Genomic DNA, 22,727 nt, shown 5'->3' on the forward strand with positions numbered 1-22,727 from the left:
GGTCTAGATTTTCAAGTTAGGTTTCTTTTTGGGTGGCAAAACTTAGATTATGGCAAAACTTTAATCTGATACACTTAACTTATGTCCATCATTTCTCATTAACCTCTTTAGGAATTATTTGTGATTCTCCTCCTCCTCGTATCATCAATGGTAGGCTTCCATTCTTTTCCAAGAAAAAATTTTCATATGGGACTATAATAAGTTATACCTGTTTGAAGATGTTCCGTATGATTGGAACTAAGTTTATTCGTTGCACGAGTGAAAATCAAGTGAATGGAGTCTGGAGTGTACCTGCCCCTCGGTGTGAGGCTTACAATAGAGCTACTGTTTGTTCTGGCCAAAAGTCCTAGGGAGACATCTAAAGTTGAGGTCCCGACCTCCATATCGACATGGTGACACCTTGAAATTTGCCTGTGATACCAACTTTACCATAAAAGGTTATGACACTCTATGGTGCCAAGCAAATAATACATGGGGACCATCACCATTACCAACTTGTGAGAGTGGTGAGTGAGAGCTATCACTTGATCCTTGTGAATTAATGGCTATTTATCCAAAATTTCTTGCTGTTTTTAGGCATTCTTTGCTGAAATTCAGTGTCTGGGTCATGTGACTATACAAACTAATGGTATTTAATGTGTGTATGTGTTTGTGCATAAATATTTCTCATTAGATTGTCCATCACCTCCCATGATCCCTAATGGGCATCATAGAGACGGCCACAGTGGCCCAGTTGCTCCTGGGTTGTCTGTGACTTATAGCTGTGAACCTGGCTACTTGCTTATTGGAGAAAAGACCATTTACTGTTTGCCTTCAGGAGTCTGGAATGCCACTGTTCCCAAGTGTAAAGGTACAAAATGGTCCAATCCCATTTCTTGAATTTCACCTGTGACATTACTTGCCAGATACTTAGGCCATTATTTTCTTGTTCATTTAGAGGCACTATGTGATCCTTTAATAAAATTCCCCAATGGGCAGGTAGAGGAGCCTTCACATCTTCGGATTGGGGCAGTCATGACCTTTTCCTGTAATAAGGGGTGAGTGTGATGTTGCTTTGTGATTCATAACCCTTGGCTGAATTACACATGAATTACATATGAACTCTGCTCACTGCAAAAGACTTGCAAAGACTTGTTTTGGCTGTGACTTTATGTAGTTCTTTCCACTGGACAGCTTGTTCTTGCATCCCTACCCTTTAATCATAAATCTTTCCTCATCTACTGGTTCCTTTCCTGCAGCCTTTTAATGCCCAAGTCTTCCCTATCTAGTACTTCTCCAAAAGTACTAGAACCTGTCACTCCTTCAGTTTGTTAACCTACATTTTTCTTTTGTCAGCCAAGTTTCTTGAAAAATCCATCTACACTTAATGCCTCCACTTGCTTTTTCACTGTTTTCCTAACACCCTGCAGTCTGGCTTCTGACCTTGTCACTCAACTGAAATTACTCTCTCATAGTTCCCAGATACCCTAATCACCAAATCTAATGGTATTTTCTCTGTTTTCCTTTTTTCCTTTATCTCTGTGCTGCACCTTGCACTGTTGACCACCTTCTCCCCTGGTATAATTTCTCTTCTTTGGAGTTCTAGGACATTGTTGTGTCCATTTTTCCTCCTACCTATACAACACTTCTCTGTCTCCTTCACTGATTCATACCACACCCGTGTACTGTGGCTGTACCACAGTGGTCTGCACTGAGCCTCCTTTTCCTTTCTCTCTACATTCTCTTTGTGTCCTCTCTTTACAGATGACTCTTATATCCAGCCCTAGTCTCTCTTGTAAGCTCTAGTCATTTAAAACTCAACATATCCAGAATAGAGCTCATCTCCCTCCACCTCTTTTCCAAACTTTCCTCCACATACTTTAGTGCCTTCTTATTGTCTTGAGAACTAAATAGAAAGCCCTTTGTTGGATATTTAAAGACCTTCACAACCTGGCTGCTTCCCACCTTTCCGGGTTTCTTATACTTCACTTCTATCTTCTTACTATGGGATGTGATGATATTAGCTACTTGCTGCTCCTCTCCATGAAGCTCCATCTCCTGTTTCCTTGCCTTTGTGCTGGCACTAGCTGCACATTTAACTTTTAAAATCAAATTCCCATGTGCCTTCCTGTGCCTGAAAAGCATCCAGCACTTCTGGCTACTCTGCTGCTTGGAATCCTCAGTTTCCTTTAAGACTCAGCTCAAGTGCTGCCTTCTTCTTGAAGCTTTCCCTTGCTCTCCTACCCATCCCAAATGCTGGGGAACCCATTCCCGCAATTGCTTCATGTTTATTTTGTACATGGTTATGTGTATATATGTTGTATTATCTCCACCCCATTAGAATGTAAGCTCCATGAGGGCAGGGGCTTTTCCACTTTTGCCTTTGTATTGAGAAAGCTTAGCACAGTGACTGGCACATAAAAAGCCTAAATAAATAGTGGTTGATTGATTGTCTGAATATTGACCATTCCGACATGAAGAAAGAGAGAGGAAAAAGATGCTTTCTAATGATTTCCTTAGATTGGGGAAGCTTGCACTCCACTTGGAGGGGGCATTTGTGTTCCTTGAAGGACTTGCTGTGTAGGTCTCAGAGGGCAAAACTGATGGTTATCATAGAAAACTCTGTCTCTAGGTACCATTTACGGGGCCAAGCTTCTAGTACGTGTGTGCTTGCTACAGAGGGTGCTGTGTGGACTAAGATTCCAATCTGCATAGGTGAGTAGGGTAACCATTCTATTTTATTTACTTTCTTTAAGCTGGAAGAGACATCATAAGCCAACTAGTCCTATCTGTTTTTAATGAGAATGCCATTTACAGCATAAACATCAAATGACCATTGAGAATCTGACCTATTCTTCTGGATAGTTGTAATTGCCAGGAATTATTTCCTAAAGCCTACATCTAATAAATTTATTAGTTTAAATTTTAAAATGAAGAAAAAATGGATACAGTTGCAGTATTTTTACTGTGATTAAGCAACGGACAAGGTTCACCAAAATGGAGGTTCATTACTGGTACCACCATTATTTTCTTTACCTCATGCCCTTGCCTTTCTGCTCCGCTATTTCTTATACCTATTTTAGGGAAATTTTCTATTAAATGGCTGCTTCTTTATGTGGTCTGTCTTCTATATTTTAATTTATTAGCAAGAAAGGATATGTGGAAGTACCTTATCCCTATTTATTTTCTTTCTCCTTTGTGTCTCCTCTGTCCAAGTCTCACCTAATCTTTTCATTGCCTTTCTACTTGTAACACATTATCTTCCTTTCCTTTTACTCTCCATTTCTTTTTCATAAGCTTGGGACTGATTTTTTTTAGCTGCCTTGAACTATCACCTGTTATATTCCTACGGCCAGCCTATTTTACTCAGGCATATGGTATCACTCCGTTGGCCATCTGTTTCTTTCAGAAATATCATGGACTTTTATACATGACATGTCTCTCAGTTTCTCAAGTTCAATGAATACGTTGCCCCAAAATCCCATATTTATCTTAGGGCCTGATATTAGCAATTGAGTTTCATTTATCAGGTAACCTACCGTAGGTCATAGGTAATATCCAGAAAGACACAAAACTTTTGTTATTTTGCTCTTTTGTCAACCCTAGGACCTGTCAAAGGAATTATCAGAAAGGCACAAGGCAGCAGAGCTCCATAAAGGCAGCACGGCCACCATGGGCCGCGTTGTCGGTGTGATAACTAGCAATGGCAGTCAGCAGACCCTGGTACCTAGTCCCCAAGTGCAGAGAACCCTGCACTTGTCAGCAGCTCCTGATCAGTATTCCACCGGGTATAATCATTTAGTGTTTATGGGGCCATTACTGTACAGCCGTTTGGGCATCTGAGGGACACTTTGCAGTGGCATGTTTCCTGTGTAAATTTTTTTTTATACCTCCACTCATTCACTTTTATGCACATTAGTCATAGGAACTACAAGAGCTTTCATTTAGGTTTTCATTTAGACCTAGTCTTTCCTGCAGAAACTGTCCTTGGGTTAGTGTACAAGATTGTCACAGAATCCTGGAGTCTCCATGTCTCTTCTTCTCTAGCAATCCTGTGCCCTCCTCCTCCTGTGATTGAAAATGGGAAACATACGGGTAGCTCTGCAGATGATGTTCCATACGGAACCAAGGTACTTTATAAATGCAACGCTGACCCAGAAAGAGGCGTGAAATTCAACCTCATTGGAGAGAGCACCATCCACTGTACAAGTGACCGAGAGGGCAACGGGGTCTGGAGTGCAGCTGCCCCTCGGTGTGAGCTTTCTGCTTCCTCTGTTCAGTGCCTACAGCCCAGAGTTCCAAATGGCTACGAGATATCTGCACAGGGTCCACCATATTTCTATAATGCCACTGTGGTATTTCGTTGTAACACTGGCTTCACCCTGAAGGGCAGCAGGCAGATTCGCTGTAGCGCCAGTGGCACGTGGGATCCTGAAGCGCCAATTTGTGAAAAGGGTGAGTGAATGATATGTATGTAAAGGAAAGGTGGCCTTTATTTTGTTTTTATTTTTTTTTGTCTTCTCCTATATTAAAAGTTGCTTCTTAGAAAATCATATTGAAATAAAAATATATTTTTAAATATTTAAATAGTCATTAAAATCATATATTTAAATATTGAAGTTGTTATTAAAACCAATAATCGAATGGTTTTAATTTTACTGTTTCCTCAGTTCTGGTATTAGACCTACGTGACCTTCTGCATGTCACTTAACGTTTCTTTTCGTCATTTATGTCCTCAGTCACTAAACATTTAATAAGTGTATACTCCGTGCCTGGCACTGTTTTAATTGCTGAAGACATAAAGAAATGTTAAGGACAGTACTTATCCTCACTGAGTTTTCCGTCCAATGAGTGGAGGCAACGTGCATTAACTACGTACTAACAATCTACAGGAGGTATTGCAAGTAATTAACACTGAGAAGGCACTGCAATTGAAAGATTGATATTTTAGTTGAATTTTGAAGAAAGGCAGGGAAACCAGGTTTTGGAAGGGAGGAGTGAGGCTATTTCATGCATGAGGGACAGCCAGCAAAAATGCCTGGAATCAGGAGATTATGCTGTCTTGTTCAAGGAATAGCAAAGATGCCAGTTTCATTGGATCACAGAGTATAGGTACAAGACTAGAAAAGGTGAGTAGGGGTTGGGAATCAGATTATAAAAGGCTTTGAACATCCAACATAATATTTTATATTTGATCTTGAAAGTATAAGGAGCCATTGTAGTGTACTGATTAGGATGGTGACATGGTCAAAAGGTGCTTTAGAAAGATCACTTTAAAAGCTTCATGGAGGATAGATTGATCAGGGAGGGACTATGGCAAGGAGACTAACAGGCTGTTACAGTGGTCCAGGTTTGAAGCAATGAAAGCTTGGACCACAGCAGTAGATATGTCAAAAGAGAAAATGGAGTTTGTGGGAGAAGTGGTGCAAAGGTGAAATCAGTAGGCCTTGGCATATTTGGCTATGTGGTGAGAGAGGATGAAGAGTCAAGGGTGACTTTTACATTCCAATATTGAGAGACTATGAGGATGGTGATGCTTTCAATAGTAATTAGAAAGTTTGGAAGAAGGGAAAATTTGGGAGAAAAGATATAGTCCAGTTTTGGATATGTTGAATTAAAATGTCTACAGGATCTCCAGTTTGAGTGGGAGTTGAAGTGTGAGAGCAGAGAGGTTAGGGCTGGATCATTAGATTTCAGAATGATCAACATTGAGATGATCATTGAATGCATGGGAGCTAATGAAATAATCAAGCTTAATAGTATAGATGGAGAAGAGAAGAGGGCCCTGGACAGAGCTTGTAGGACATCCATGGTTAGTGGGCATGATATAGATGAACATCTTTAAGAATCAAGAGAGGTTAGCATCACAAAAACCTAGAGAGAAGAGAATATTAAAGAGAAGAGAGTAATAAGCCTTTTCAGAGGCTGCAGAGAGGTCACGAAGGATGAGGATTAAGAAAAGACCATTGGATTTGGCAACAGAGAGTTCATTAGTAATTTTGGAGAGAGCAGTGTTCAGTCGAATTATGAGGTTGGAAAGCCAGATTGTCGAGTGTTAAAAAGATAGTGAGAGGAAAGCGAGTTATGGATGGCCTTAAGGAGTTCAGCCACAAAAAGCAGGCAAGATAAAGTACAACAGCTGGCAGCAATGGATAGATCAAGGAAGAATTTTTGTGGATGGGGTAGATATGGCAGTCCAGAAAAAGTAATCAATAAACAAGGAGAGATTGAAGCTAAATTAGAAAGTAGGAATGATAGAAGGGACTATCTGCTAGAGAAGATGGGATGGAATGGGATCACTTACACATGTAGAGGGATTTGCTTTGGCATAGAGAAGAGCTTTCTCTTCATGTGAAATGGGGGAAAGAGGAGATAGTGGCAAAAGACATCTGGGTGGTATGACATGAAGAATGCAGAAGAGGGAGCTCTCAGTGAATGGTCTCAATAAAGTGAGTTGCACTAGATGAACCTCTGTTATGTCCCCAAGTCCATGGTCCTCTGAAACAATGTACTAAGTGTAATGTAGTAACTGTAGAAAGCTTTGCAAATGGTTTCTCCCTTATGTCTCTTGAAAACAAGAATACCCCAATGTGATCTTGTTAGACAATTATACAATTGAATAGGAAAGGAGAGAACTCTCCCAAGGTTGTCACTGTCTCTTCAGAGAAACTCAGTGGTCTTCTGCTAGAAAGTTTCACACTGACTTTAACATGAATTCCTTTTAGTTGATGCTTTTACATAAAGAATACTTTTTCTTCAGAGTGCCTGCCACCTCCTCAGATACCCCATGGTCAGCACACGGGTTGGGAGAGAGGCCAGTTTGCTCCTGGCATGTGTGTAGATTATACCTGTGACCCTGGATACTTGCTCCTGGGAAACAAATCAATTTGCTGTACACGTTCAGGCGCTTGGAGTCTTTCTGCCCCACAGTGTGAAGGTACCAGTGGTTCCAAATTGGGCTACTTTTTTTTTTTAATTCTGAGGTATCCTTAAGTGATCTTAGTCTCGCTTCTTTAGAAGCATCATGTGAATCCATAGAAGAACAATTGCAGTTGCCCTCTGATGGCAGCCCTGTGGTTCCAGTTAATTCCTCTTGCCAAGAGGGGTAAGTGTGAATTGATACAGCTTGAATAAGAGCTTTTGTCTTCTTTCTATGCATTAATTATTAGTTTAGCCTAATGATTTGCTTTAAAAGCTCTTATCACCCAATACTACGTGTGGAGTTCTAGACCTTGATTTAACAAGTATCCTTAACTCTTGGGCTTTTCTATGTGTGAAAATGAAGCTGATACACATAGTTGAGGTGTTTCTTGATAAAGTGTCAAGCACTGAAAGCTTTAAATGTTCCATCAAAAGCCCTAGCTCAGTGGTACCTACTTTGGCTCTAAATGGCATGGGCCAAATAAGAATGGACATTGGGAGGTGAAGCTATATTACCATCTGTCTCTAGGTACCAATTAACTGGCCATGTGTATAAGCTCTGTTGGAATCCTGAGGCGGGGAATAGGTTTTGGTTCCAAAAGATTGCACTTTGTAAAGGTGAGTAACCCTAACCCTTTTTATTTAGTTGGGATTTGGGGGGAGTAATTGAAGAAAATTTTGTCTTAAATCCTTTGAAAAGTTGATATGGCACTAATTTTGATAGGGTTTGAAAAATCTTTCCAAAGATATTTTGTGAGAGGAGGATAATGGGGACAAACTTGGTCAGGATAGGAATTTTAGAAAATAGGTTTACTACCTAATCACCACAACTCTTCTAGCTTTGATAAAGGTTTTTTTATATCATCAAAATTTCTACTGACATCTCTTCCCTTTTCACTCCCCAAAAGATATTTCATATAACAAATAATATTTTTAGAAGGAAAAGAAAAGAAGAAAGTCAGTCAAACTGACAAGTATATTAGAATAGTCTGAAAATGCGTGCAATGTACCACATCCATGGGCTTCCAATTTCTGCAAAGGTGTGAGGTAGGGGTGTCTTCTTATGTCTTGTTTGGAGTCATGCTTGTTCTTTGCGATTTTGCAGCATACACTTGATTGTTCTGTGCTTGTTCTTTCTGGCTACATTGTCATTATATATATTTTCTTGACTCTGCTACTTTACTCTGCATAGGTTGTATAAATCTTTCCATGCTCTTCTGTTTTCATCATATTCATTGTTATTCCAGTACAATGATATGGCACTGCATTCATGCACCACAATTTATTTAGCCATTTCCCAACTGGAAACTTTGTTTCCAGTTCTTTGCTTTCAAAAAACTGAAGGTATAAATATTTTGGTATGCGTAAGAGCTTTCTTCTTATTCATGACTTCCTTGTGATTTAAATGTAGTAGTGGAATCTCTGGGTCAAAGAACATTGATATTTTAGTGACTTGATTTGCATAATTCCAAGTCACTTTCAAAAATTATTACGTTTATTCACCAACAGTGACAAGCGTGGCAACCTCATAGGTCTTTCAACATTGACCGTGTCATCCTTTGCCAATTTTCAGGGTGTGCAGTGAAACTTCAGGGTTGTTTTGATATGTATTTCTCTTATTATTTATTAGAGACTGAAGCATTTCATGTGGTTGTTAATAGTTTGCCATTTTTTTTTGGGGACCTGCTTTTCAGTGCCTTCTTTCTCTTGTTATGACTCAGAATTATCCTGGAATTTCTCCCTTATTGCAAAAGTGTCTTTATTTTCCTGCTCAAATTTGTTAAGGTGTGTATGAGCATCAAATTCAAGATACATTTTAAGTGACTAGTACACAAAGTCACTGTGCTAGGTTCTGATGATACAAAAACAAGAAACAGCCCCTACTCTGAAAGAGCTATCACATTAGAACAGTAGAAATGAAATAGACATATGTGCATATATATATATATATATATATATATATATATATATACATATATATATATACATATATATATATACATATATATGGATATATAGGATAAAGTAGATAAATAAAAATGAATAAAAAGTAGTTAAATAAAAGGTAGTTTGGGAGGGAGATCACTTGCATTTGAGGCAATGAGAAAAAAGTAGTCCTTGATCACAAAGGAGGTGATTTGTGTTGAGTCTTGAAGGAAGAGAAGAATGCCGTAAGAAAGAGGTGGTGGGAGGGGGGGAAAGTACAGTGCACACATGGGATTCTAGTACAAAGGCACAGATATGGGAGATGGAACAGACAGAAGGCCAGGTTTGCTGGATCACAGCACAGGAAGGGGAGAAAATTTACAATGAAACTGGAAAGATAGGTTGTGGTCAGGTTGTGAAGGACTTGTAAAGCTAAATAGAGGAGTTTCTGTTTTGTCTAATAGCAATAGGAAACCACTTATTGTTTCTTTTTTCTTAATATTTAATATTTATTTTCTCCTAAGCACGTGTAAAAATTTTTAACATTCATTTTTTAAAAGTTTTTGAAATTCACTTCCTTCTTTCCCCCTCTCCTCCCTCCTTAAGAAGGCAAGCAATTGGATACAGATTATACCTGTGTAGTCATGCAAAACATATTTCCATTTTAGTCATACTGTGAAAAAAAAACATAGACAAAAAACCCAAGAAAAATAAAGAAAGTTTTTAAAAAGCATGCTTTAGTCTGCATTCAGACTCCATCAATTCTCTCTGAAGATGGATAGCATTTTTCATCAGAAGTCCTTTGGAATTGTCTTAGATCATTGTATTGTCAAAGAATAGCTGTTGTTCACATCATACTGTATTGCTGTTACTATGTATAATGTTCTCTTGGTTCTGCTCACTTCACTTTGCATCAGTTCACGTAAGTCTTTCCAGGTTTTTCTGAGAGCATCCTGCTTGTCATTTCTTATAGCACAGCAGTATTCCATTACATTCATATAAACTTGTTCAGCCATTCCCCAATTGATGGGGCATCCCCTCAATTTCCAAGTCTTTGCCACCACAAAAAGAGCTGACATAAATATTTTGTACATATAGGTCCTTTTCCTTTTATTTTTTTCTTTATCTCTTTGGGATACAGACCTAGTAGTGATATTACTTGGTCAAAGGGTTTTATAGCTCTTTGGGCATAGTTCCTAAGTGTTCTCCAGAGTGGTTGAATTAGTTCATAACTCCACCAACAGTGCATTAGTGTCTCATTTTTCCCATATCCCCTCCAACATTTGTCATTTCCTTTTTCTGCCTTATTAGCAAATATAGTAAGTGTGGGGTGGTACCTCAGAGTTGTTTTCTTTTGCATTTCTCCAGTCAGTAGTGATTTAGAGCATTTTTTCATATGATTATAGATAGCTTTGATTACTTTGTCTGAAAAACTGCCCATTCATATCCTTTGAACATTTATCAATTGGGGAATAGAAACCATTTGTCTTTATCGAATAGAAGGATGATCTAATCAGTTTTGTACTTAAGGAATTCACTTTGGCAGCAGTGTCTAGGATAGACTGGAGTGGTGAAAGACTAGAGTCCGCTGCAATAATCTAGGTGAGAGGTGATAAGGACCTGTGTAACTGTGTGATTAGAGAAGGGATCAGATGGAAGAGATGTTGAGGTCGAAACAGCAAGATCTGGCAACTGATCAGCTGTGTGGCATGAGAGAAAGTTAAGGAATCCAGGGTATGACCAAAGTAATGAACCTGGGAAACTGGATGAATGGAAGTGGTTTAGACACTCATAATGAAGTTTGAAAGAGGAGATGGGTTTGGGGGAAAAAGATAATAAGTTTTATGTTGCAAATGTTAGGTTTGAGAGGTCTTTTGGGCATTCAGTATCTAGTAAGAAAAAGTAAACATAATGTACAATACAATACAAGAAGTTCATTAGTGTATAAAAATAAGGTATGTATTAGACAATTAAACAATAAATAAGATGGGTTTTGAACTGGTTGGGTGGCAAGATTCAATGAATAATTGTTGCTGCCTTAGTGTCAGTATGGTAGGAAGTCTTCAGTGGAGTACCCAGGAATTTGTGCTTGGCCCTGTGCTGTTCAGCCTTTCTATCAGTGACTTTGATAGATGGTATGTTCATCAGATTTGCATATGACACAAAGCTGGGAAGGATAGTTATGACAGCAAGTGACAGATGGAGGAACCAAAAGAATCTAGGTGGGCTAAAACATTAGGCTAAATCTAATAAAATGCAATTCCAGTAGAGAGAAATGTGAATTCTTGTACTTGGGCACATAAGATTGATTTCACAAATGTGAGAAGCATGGTTAGATAGCAGTTCTAAAAAAATATTGGGGTTTTAGTGAACTGCAAGTTCAGTGTCACCAGTGTGATACAGCAGCTAAAAAACAGTAATGTAGTCTTGCTCTGAATAAAGAATGGAGTGTAGCTTCCATGCATAGGGAGATGATAGGCTTGATAACTCTGTCCTCACCAGACCTCATCTGGAGTACGTGTTCAGTTATGAAGACCATGCCTTAAAAAGGATACTGAAAAGCTAGAAAGTATCCAGAGGAGGCCATCCAGGATGGTGAAGGGCCTTGAGTTCATGTGGTATGAGGATTGTTTGAAGGAAATGCATTTGCTTAGCTTAGAGAAGAGAAGACTATGGGGAAGAAATGGGAATGTGATAGATGTCATCAGGTATTTGAAGGGTTGCCATTGGGGAAGGGATTAGATTTATTAGTCTCTGAAATTTTGCAGAACCAAGAGAATTGGATGGAAGTCGCAAAGAGATAAATTTGGGTTTGATGTCAAGATAAACTTTTGAACAATTAATGCCGTCCAGAAGTAGAATGAGCATGATGGGTTCCCTTTCTTTGGAAATCTTCCATCAATGTCTGGATGGCTACTTGTCAAGTACATTATAGTTGGTTGGTTGTTCTTCATTCTTGAAGAGGACCAAAATGAAGTCATTATGTTGGAGTCAAGGTACAGAGAGTGTGTCTGATTGTGGCTGATCAGACCGATATGAGCTCACAATCCTCTACCACAGGTCGGGCACAAATGGTCCATATGAATATTTGGAGTGGAGATGTCTCTAAATTTGCACATCTCACCTTTCTTTTGAGGTACTGCAAATCTGTTTAGTTCACAGAGCACAGCACCTTCTTTGATGCAGGTAAACCATACTGGGCAGTCCTTTGCTAGTGTCTTCTGTGTCATACAATCGAATACAAAGCTCTTCAGGAAAACCTTGAGAATGGCCTTGTATCACTTCTTCTGAATTCTGTATGAGCACCTGACTTGTGTGAGTTCTCCATAAAATAGTCTTTTAGGCAAACTTGTGTTTGGCATCTGAACAGTGTGGCTAGCCCATTGGATTTTCACTCTCTGCAACAGAGTTTGAATGCTTAGCAGTTTAGCTCAAGAAAGGATGTCAGTGTCAAGTACCTTGTCTTTCCAGGTGATCTTCAGAATCTCCTAAGTCAGTTCCAGTGGAAGTGATTCACATTCCTAGCATGGTGCTTGTATACTGTCCAGGTTTCATAGGCACACAATGAAGTCAGCACAAAGGCTGTATAGACCTTCAGTTTCGTAGTCAGATTAATACTTCTTCTCTCCTATGTTGTTTCAGAGCCTTGCAAATAGTGTGCTAGCTCTGGCAGTGTGTGTGTCAACCTCATCATCTATGTGTACATCCTTGTATAAATGAACTTATCCACAGCATTCAGAACTTCTCCATTTGCTGTAACTGATGGTTCCACATGTGGATGGTGTGGTGCTGCCTGGTAAAGAACCTCTGTTTTCTTTGTGTTAATTATGAGGCGAAAATTAGCACAAGCAGCAGAGAATCAATCCATATTTTGTTGCATCTTAGCCTTCAGAAGCTGCATTGAGTGCACAATCAGTATCATAGTAGGACCTCCTTGGTGTATAGGTTGTTCCAGATGGCTGCCAAGATTGCTTCCAGCTCCAAAATGCTCTGATTTTGTTCAACTCAGGCACCTTCCAGGGAAACAGGTAAAGAATTAGTATTTCTAACATTTTAAAAAGAAAGTAATTTGTACCACAGAGACTAAAAACACTGAGATGTCAGAGATTATGATTTACGAATCACTAGTTCTTGTTTATTTTCTTTTCAGTGAGATGTTGCATGCTAATGGTAAAGGTGGCCTTTTGTCATAGATTTAAAACCCTTACGTGTATTGTATTTCTATGAAAGAAGTTAGAAGATAGTAATAATCTCAGTCTCCTTTCTTTGATTTCAGAAGCAAACTGTAACCTCCCAGAGTTCTTAATTGGTGCCCAGAATGTATCAACTAAAAAAATATATAATTTTGGAGCTATCTTTACTCTGAAGTGTGATGAAGGGTGTTAGGGATCTGTGGGACATTGAGGGCCACAGGCTGTTCGTGAGACTTCACTGATGGGCGGAGGCCCCTCTCAGGTATTAGTATATGAGCAGAATATCCTGGCTCGGTTCTCCGTCCATGGACCTTGCACCTCCCAGTCAGCAAAACTCAGACACTAGGGGACCTCAAACTATAAAACAATGTTGCTAGCTCAAGCACAGTCAGTTCTAGCACAAATATGTATCAAGTATTACTAACTTATGTATCAAGTATTGCTAGTTCATGTAATCAAGTGTTGGGACATTCCGGGAACAAGAAGTACGTGGTGTCTTTACGGGAACAGCGCGGGAGAAGGACACAGCCAGGATAATGTTGCAAAGAAATGTACTTGTTGATACTTTGATTGGTATTCGCATGAGAAAAATTCTCGGTGTTGCCTAGTGGTAAAGATATGTAAACTTTGTTGCTTTGTCCACTGTTACATTGGGGTATGTTCCCGTGAGTCAAAGATATAAAACGCTGTGCTGTGCCTTGAATAAACAGAGCTTCACCATCTTGTCTCCCTGCCTCTCACTGCTCGGCACAGGGTATCAGGAACTAAGCTGGCCTTAGCATTCCTGGGGAGGGAGAGTTTAAGACTCTCAAAGCTACTGAGCTGGACGCACACAGTAGGGTATATGCTAGAAGGCAGTCCTCAGAGCCAGTGTCAGGAAGATCATAGATGGGACCCTCCTTTGGCAGTCTGTAAATCACGTAAGTATGATATAAGAACTTCTGTCACATCAGACTACATTTTTTGCCCTCTAGTGTTGGGCTGTATCAGAGATGCCCTTTCTTTTGGTGAAGGACTCACAGAAGGAGCAGTTCAGTTCACTGAATATTTGAAAGTAAGCTGATCAAATTTCAGATAGCATTTTGGGAGGTTTCCTTTAATTTTATATGCCATGGAGTTTAAATCTCACATATCTCATTTTTTTTTTGGCTAGGCAGTGGGGTTAAGTGACTTGCCCGGGGTCACGCACCCAGTAAGTGTCAAGTGTCTAAGGCCAAATTTGAACTCAGGTCCTCCTGAATCCAGGGATGGTGTTCTATCCACTGCACCACTTAGTTGCCCCACATTAGCTCCATTTTAAAGTGGTTAGATGTGGTACTTAATAAATGTTATTGATTGTGATTTATCAGCCAATGAGTCCTTGCCACTACTGGCCTACTTACTATTACCCACGAGCCTCCATTTCCCATCTCTGGGCCTTTGCACTGCTATCTTTTGTTTGGAAGATGGTTTCTCTCCCCACTTGTACCTCTTAGCTTTCCTGGTTTTTCTCAAGATTCATATCCTCTTCTCCCCAGCTGCTAGTGCCTTCCCCTCTTAGCTGACTCTCCCTCTATTTTTATGGATCTTGGATGAACTTGGTTATCCTCATGTTAACTCCCCCAGTAGACTGTGAGCTCCTTGAGACCAAGGGCTGTCTTTTGCCTTTCTTTGTATCCCTGTCCTTAGCACAGACTGTGGTTGATAATTACTTGTTATCTAACTGTAAAGAAGCATCTCTCAGTTCACATAAAAGAGTGCTAGGGTAGCAGGTAACATTTTCTGTCCCAAGAAGACTTTGCTTGCAATGCAAAACCAGTAACTTTGTATTTCAAAATCTGAATTGATAGTCTTCCCCCCCATTTCATTTCTTCTTTAAAAAGTGTTGTTGTCCAGATCTACAGATAATTATATAAATCAGTTTAATTAGGAGCTGGTGTGATACAAGGTGACACATCAGAGGACACAGGTTCAATCTCACTATTGTCACTTACTGTGTAATCTTTGGCAAGTAACCTTAACTTTCTGGGCCTCATGACCTTTGAGGTCCCTTCCAGCTCTCCATCTCTGATTCGTGATTTTGACTACCTGATATATAGCCAAAAATTATATTCCCCAAATTGCAAGTTGAACACATTTCATTTGGCTGTCTCCCTATAATCATGTGACCAAATACATGTGTTAAAATGACTGTTTTGTCAAATCTTTCCAAAAGTTCTTACATTAGTATAATGATGACATTATAAGAATCTATTCTGAGATTGTGTTAAACTCTTAAACGGATATTTTCATGGTTTTTTTTTTCAGTGAATTTTTCTTCCCCTCTAGACTCCCATGGTCCTGTTGTTCTCAGTGGTAAGTTTTAACAACAATTAACTTTTTTTTTTTTTGCTTTTTGGTGAGGCAGTCAAGGTTAAGTGACTTGCCCAGGGTCACACAGCTAGTAAGTGTCAAGTGTCTGAGGTAAGATTTGAACTCAGGTCTTCCTGACTCCAACGCCGAAGCTCTATCCACTGCACCACCTAGCTGCTCCAGCGATTAACTTTAGAAAAGCAATAATGGTTGTTTTGAGCCAATATCTGGAATCAATTCAGTCTCCTTTTTTCTACCTAAACATCAGTTTGTCATTTTGAACCATTATATAAAAGTAATACTCTTTAGAATTATAATTCAGATCTTTATACACCTGAAGAAAAACTCCAAAGAAAGCCCTGGCTTTTGATGTTAGAAAAATTTGTTTTATGTTAGTGTAGTCCTGTTCTGATGACTCTGTCCAACTGGTAGTAATAGTCTATTTGAAGCAGCCTGTGGCCAGAAGAAATAGAAGACTCATTAGTACAAAATACATTCATTCATATATATATATATATATGTATATATATATATATATATGTATATATATATATATAAAATGTAAAATGAGGGAATGAAAAAAACATTGATACTGGTTCCCAGTCTAGCTCTAATTATTCAACTAGAAAGTTGCTGTTGAGACAAGATAGTAGGTTCTAAAGGTATTTGTACTCATGTGTCCCCTCCACAAGTGGATATCTCTTTAACCATTTGATGAAACTTTTTGATACTTAGATTTTTTGCATTCAGGGTTCAATCTTAAACCCTGTGTAGGTATGTATTAATACAGCTTGTTAATAAATTGATGCATGTTAATATGAACGAATTCAACTATGGCTGAAAAGGAATTGCTAGTAAGTCGTAAGTTAGAAGTTAAGAAACCTATTGGTCACATTTTTCCTGGTATTTAACGTTCCTACTATTCTGCCTAGGCATTGTTTTGGGACAGTACTTCTTATTCTATTTGTTGGTCTCACGTTGGCATTAATATCAAAACACAAAGAAGGGTGAGTTCAATTATATTGTGTTACAAAATATATACTGCTGTATATGCTTTTTATCAGAAGCTAAGATCGATAAGAGAAATGTTTACAATAAATGCTTAGCTTATTGGTGACTAAAGTACAAAGGGAACTATATTAGGTTCTCATATGAAAGTGGGGAATTCTCTAAGAAAAAAAATTATCATGTAGATAAGGATATTGCGTGATAGAATCATTTAGTGTCTTTTGGTTATTTCAAAATGGATGTTGCTCATAGGTATCTCAAACTTGCTTTGTCCAAAACAGAACTTCTTATCTTTTCCTTCAAAGTCCTACCTCTTGTCTGTATCCCAAAGAGATCATAAAAAAGGGAAAAGGACCCACATATTCAAAAATATTTATAGCAGCTCTTTCTGTGGTGGCAAAGAATTCGAAATTGAGGGAATGCCCATCAATTGGGGAATGGCTGAACAAGTTGTGCTGTATGAATATAATGGAACTATTGTGCTATAAGAAATGATGAGCAGGGGGGTAGAGCCAAGATGGTGGAGTAAAAGCAGTGCCTTGCTTGAGCTCTCCCCCAAACCCCTCAAAATACCTGTAAAAAATGGCTCTAAACAAATTCCAAAGCAAGAGAACCCACAAAAAGACAGAGTGAAACAAATTTCCAGCCCAAGACAACCTGGATAGTTGATTAGAAAGGTATATCACACTGGGCAGGGAGAGGAACACAGTTCAGCTTGGGCACGCAGGCAAAACAGGCCTCAGCCAAGCTGGAGCAGGCTTCAGAGGACTGAATCACAGGCATCTGTGGTGGTTTCCAGACTTCTCAACCCATGAATGCCAAAGACAACTTGGAAGGTCAGTGGGAAAAGTCTATGACTGCGTTGAAAGAGAGAAGCTTGGTCCCAGCCCCAGTCCCTGGTGCAGCCCCAGGGCGGTGGCTGCTTCCTGAGCTTCTGGCCCACAGACTGAGGGGGAATCAAGTGGCTGATCAGAGGAGGATTGCAGGGATCTCTTTCCTGGTACTGAGGCAGGATTCTCTTGCTTTGCCCACACTTGGATCTGGATCATAGTTCTGGGTGGCAATCCTGGGGTGAGGAAGAGTGCTGGCGTGGTAGAGCTTGTAGTGGCAGTACAGAAGGCATCTTCCTCATAGTTCCAAGGCAGAAAAGAGTGCTTGTGGTCACTCACAGACCAGAGAACAGGCCAGGAAAGGAGTAAACACCTCGTCCCTTATCATACCACCTTGGAAGAACTGAAAATTTACAGGTCCCTACAAGTATCTCTGAAAACAGCTGCACAAAACCCCTGAAGCTTGGAACAGTACATTCTCCACACTGGAAGCAGACCCCTACCTTAACAAAGAATGTATAACTCAAGTAGTTAGCTGGGATCATGAGCAAACTGTGCAAAAAAAAGTCAGACCATAGAATCTTTCTTTAGTAACAAAGAAGATCAAAACATACAACCAGAAGAAGACAAGAAATTCAAAGCTCCTACATCCAAAGCCTCCAAGAAAAATATGAATCCATTCCAGACCTTGAAAGAGCTCAGAAGGGATTTTGAGAAGCAAGTAAGAGAAGTAGAGGAAAAACTGGGAAGAGAAATGAGAGTGATGCAAGAAAATCACGAAAAACAAGTCAACAGCTTGCTAAAGGAGACCAAGAAACTACTGAAGAAAAGGAGGTTACTACAGCATGAAATGTTCGTAAAGCCATGCTGACTATAGTGATCATTGTTTCCTTTTCCAAAGTACTCATAAATTGCCTCTTTAATAATGTCCTCTAGAATTTGACAAATGAGAAAGTCAAACTCACTAGCTTATAATTATAATTAATAAGAATAGTTCTTTGAGGTTTACAAAGTGCTTTCTTCACAATAAATACAAAGTATATCATCCACATTTCACAATTAAGGAAACTGAGGCTCGAAGAGGTAAATGATTTGTTCATGATCACAAGGTTTGTGCTTTCAGAAACAAAATCTGAACTTAGGTGCCCTGACCCCAAGTCCTACTCTCTTTCCATCACATCACAGTGTTTTTAAAAATTAGTGTAACACTTGCTCATCTCCATTCCTGTGGCCCCGGTCTCACTTTCCACAACTTTTCAAAGGTCAGCAATCACATCTACAAGGTCTTTGAATAATCTGGCATATAGAATTTGTCAGGGCTGTGTGCTGTAAACTTAGGGAACTTATAGAGACTGGATGTTTTCCTATCGCTTCCTCCTCTATGTTTGGTTTCTAGTTCATCATTTTTATGTTACATTTCCTGACGTGAAGATAATTCAATTCTCCTTAGCAGAGAAAACAGAAACAAAATTGAGGTAATTCTTTCTTGTGGTGCTTGCCCCTTTCAGCTGATGACTCATAGAAGCCCTATCCATCAGTTACCTCTGTCAGAATAGACCACAGGGCCAACCACCACCTAAGTTACAGGTTTAGGGATCTGCAAAAAGAGCTTCAGACTAGCCCCTCCTTCTGTCCGTTTCTGATGACCCTTTGTCCAGGTATATAGTAAAGGGGAGGGGGGTGTATGGAGTGTTCAGGAAAGTCTAGCACCTTTGGTATGAGGACTGGTCAAGCCCTTTTTTTATTTTTTGTGAGGCAATTTGGGTTAAGTGACTTGCTCGGGGTCACACAGCCAGTAAGGGTCATGTGTCTGAGGCCGGATTTTAACTCAGGTCCTCCTGACTCCAAGGCCAGAGCTTTATCCACTATGCCACCTAGCTGCCCCTTTGTTGAGCCCTTTTCAGAGCTGCTCATCCACCTTTGGTGTCTCCCTTTACCCAACTCTCACTTGTGGCAGCCACACCCCAGTAAAACCATCTCAGCAGACAGGCTAAACCAGGCTGAGGGTAAGCAATGGGCCTCAAACCTGTCAGTGAGTTAGGGGGATATCTACTCCAAGCATGTCAAGTCTTCCCCCAGCAGAATGGGTGGATGAAGACAATTTGTTCCAATGGCCATGAAGGCGGCTGAAGCAGGTACTGCATAGCACTTGGAGCTTGGTCAGATATCAAAGATGCCAAGATCATCTACTACATCCCAGGCCATTGCCAGTGGTGCTGATTTTTGTCTTTTCACTGGACTTTGATGACTCTGGAAGGGAGAGTGAGGCTGAGGACTTTGTACAGCTCTGCCTCACTTAAATCCAGTTTGCAGTCAAATCATTGGTCCTCTTCAAAAATGAAGGACCAACAACAATAACAAGGAAAAGGGGATTCTCTTTCAGGTACAGCTTGGGCTAGATGTTCTCCAGGCTCCCTTCCAGCTCTGACTTTTAGTCTTCTTACCACTCCCACCCAAAAGAGGTTCATTACTAATTCACACTAATTCACCACCATACCAACCCCCTCATTTGTCTTCTGTGGCCAGACTCCTTCCCACTCCAATATACCTTCTATGTTGCTTGTTTACTCCCAGATGAATTTTTCAAAAACACTGCTTTATGTTTCATGTCATTCCAGAAGCTCCAAGAGACCTTTCTCCAGAGTTTAAACACCTTTGTCTGGAACATATAGTCCTCAGTAATCCGATTCCAACCTTATTTTTCACCCTTTTATGCTTCAAATCTTCTGTTCAAGTCAGGCTCCTTCTCAAACTCCACTAATGAATTTCCAATCTATGTCCCTTCTTTCATATTCCCTCTCAACCAATCAGATTACTGCTGTTTCCTGGTCTTACTCTGCACTTCCCTCTTTGCATCTGGGCAGGTCATTGCTTGTGCCTTCAACATAGCTCCTGGACCATGCAGGGTGGGACTCTGAGGAGGGATGAGAAACACAGCCACAGTAGCTGGCCTGCTTCTTTCTCTCCCAGTTACACTGGGTGATTTCAAATAATATAAATTAAAGGCAGCTTTGTGGCTAAAGAGCAGAAAGAAAAATCGATGTGTTGTTTCACCTCCAAGCTTGGGAATTTAGCTATGAAACATACAGGATAAATAGCTCATAAAACAGGCCCTCAGGTAGTCTTGGTCACCAAGACAGGAGTGGAATCATAGCTCATATATTCTGTGACATATAAAAGCCTCTTCAGAACTGCCTTTCCCTGGCATGCTTCTCTGGCATTTACTGTATACTCAGTAGAACAATAAAGTGTAACAAGAAGAAAATACCATTGCTTTGTGAAAGGTGCCTGGGCCTACAGTCAGGAAGAACTTCATACAAATCCAGCCTCAGATGCTTACTACTTGTATGACCTTGGGCAAGTCACTTAACTTCTGTGTGCTTCAGTTTCCTCAACTGTAGAATTGAGACAATCATAGTACCTATCTTTTGGGGTTGTTGTGGCGATCAAATGAGGTATTAAATGTAAAGCATTTGACACAGTACCTGGCACATACCAAGTTACATATAAATGTTTGTTATTATTATTATTATTGTAAAGGAAGGACCCAGTCTGTTCATGGGGAGTCTACCACAGCAGACAAGCATATATACAAAACAGACACCAAGCCTTTTTTGTGGGTACACATTAACAGCAAGGGGGATCAGTAAAGGTGCTTGAGTTGAATTGTGAAGGAAACTAGGGAATCCAGAGACAGTGGTAAGGAAAGGACACATTTCAGGCAGGAATACCATATCCTTATCATTAATGCTTACTTTTGGACAGCCTTTAGAGCCATATTTATCTTCCAACATCTTTCAGTTTTTCTTCTGAATGTTTTCGTTTATCTGGGATTCTCAGTCTTGTTATAAATCATTGGAATGCAGCCCTCCATGTGAGCGCCCTTTTCATTTAATAAAGTTGTCATCAACCTATTCATGTAAGGTTTCAAAGCAAATACCATACACCCACACCCACACCCACCTAGTCATATTTTATAAGGTTCAGTGCCAGATTGACCCACCAGCTAAAGAAGGCATTACAAAGAGCCATAAAAGTACCAAAACTTTACAAAATTTCACGTTTTATAAAATGTGTTAAAAGATTGAATCACATATCATATGATAATGCAGTTAACATAGCAAGAAGGTTTAATGATATGCATTAAAAATTTTCAGAGAAAAAGAAGTATGCTAAATATATTTCAGTCATTGAATTGTGCTGGCCAGCCTACCACGGATTGCTGCCTACATGCAGTGTACACACACACACACACACAACACACACACACACACATACACACTTGCTGTTTTACAACAAATATATGCATTCTGTTCTTAATTTACAAAATAATGTGCAGAAGTCAGATCATTCTTGAGTCCTAAGTACCAAAGAACTACAATCTCTGATACTCTGTCATTCAGCAGCCATTAATTAAATGCTTATCACTGGCACAAAGCCCCATGCTAGGTATGGGAGGATTTTTCTTTTTGAATTGGACCTTTGAATTTCACTGGTATAAGACACTCCCTTTGGATCAGCACCTACTCTGCACCTTACAATGTTAGAGTTGCCTGGAGGCACTGAGAGGTTGCTAGATCTGGTCTAGAGTCACACAGCCTGAGTCAGAAGTGGGACTTGAACCTAGCTTGTCCTGACTCTGAGGCTGGCTCTCTATTTACTATGCCCTTCAGCCTCCATGCTCATACCCTAGGTGTCATCCTTGACTCCTCACCCCATAACCAATCTGCTGCCAAGTCCTGCCAATTCTACCTTCATAACACCTGAGGGTTCTTCCCCTTCCCACCTCCCAGGTGCAGACCCTTATCACATCACTAGACTACTGAGATACCTTTCTGGTGGGTCTCCCTGCCTCAAGTCTCTCCCTACTCCAGCCCATCTTCACTCTGCTACCAACATGATCTTCCTAACATAGGTATGGCCATATCATCCCTTCCCTTTCACTTACTGTCTATCGTCAAATAGACAATTCTTGTTTGGCCTTTAATACTCTCCACAACATGGCCCCTTCCTTCTTCTGCTTTGACTCCCCTTTCCTGTACTCCACAACTGAGTGACACTGGCCTGCTCACTGTTCCTCTCTTTCCATCCTCTGTCCATTTCTGATGACTAATTTTCAACTATATTGTAGAAAGGACTCTTGTTCAAGTGTAGGTTGGGCTTTATGTCCTAAAACTCCTTTCCAAAAATGAACATTTTTCAGTCTACCACCACCCAGACTTGGTTTTCACTCATCACTATGGAGCTTCCCGATTAATCTTCCTGTGTCCAGGCTTCTTCCAACTCCCAATAGACTCTGTACATTCCTTGTTGCTGTTCAGTTGTTCAGTCATTTATGAATCTTCATGACCCTGTGGACCATATCATACCAATCGTGTCAATAGGTTTTCTTGGCAAAAACACTGGAGTGGTTTATTTGCTTTTCCACTGGATTGAGGAGAGGTTAAGTAACTTTCTCAGGATTACCAACCTACTAAGTGTCTGAGGCCAAATTTGAACTCAGGTCTTCTTGACTCCAGAACCATTTGGCTTTCCTTGG

The 22,727-nt window shown here is 40.0% G+C and overlaps 2 protein-coding genes across 9 annotated transcripts in view; both read left to right on the forward strand.

Annotated features, from left to right (window-relative positions):
* The window catches only part of LOC110203608 (membrane cofactor protein-like), a 237,841-nt gene that overhangs the window by 156,906 nt on the left and 58,208 nt on the right, over positions 1–22,727 (forward strand).
* LOC110203606 (complement receptor type 2-like) overlaps positions 88–22,727 on the forward strand; it is a 126,953-nt gene continuing 104,313 nt past the window's right edge. The window contains exons 1-10 of one of the 8 annotated variants that reach the window (XM_078156342.1): positions 90–506; positions 674–850; positions 938–1,037; positions 2,612–2,694; positions 4,027–4,434; positions 6,740–6,916; positions 6,997–7,084; positions 7,430–7,518; positions 15,306–15,353; positions 16,283–21,103. In XM_078156342.1, the coding sequence (XP_078012468.1) occupies positions 691–850; positions 938–1,037; positions 2,612–2,694; positions 4,027–4,434; positions 6,740–6,916; positions 6,997–7,084; positions 7,430–7,518; positions 15,306–15,353; positions 16,283–16,338 (1,209 nt within the window). In that variant the 5' untranslated portion in view covers positions 90–506; positions 674–690 and the 3' untranslated portion in view covers positions 16,339–21,103. The other 7 variants (XM_020980099.2, XM_078156343.1, XM_078156345.1 and 4 more) reach the window with 7 other exon arrangements.

This window comes from Phascolarctos cinereus, unplaced genomic scaffold (genome assembly GCF_003287225.1).
Source record: "Phascolarctos cinereus isolate Bilbo 61053 unplaced genomic scaffold, phaCin_HiC Scaffold_5;HRSCAF=322, whole genome shotgun sequence".
NCBI classification, from domain to species: Eukaryota; Metazoa; Chordata; class Mammalia; order Diprotodontia; family Phascolarctidae; genus Phascolarctos; species Phascolarctos cinereus.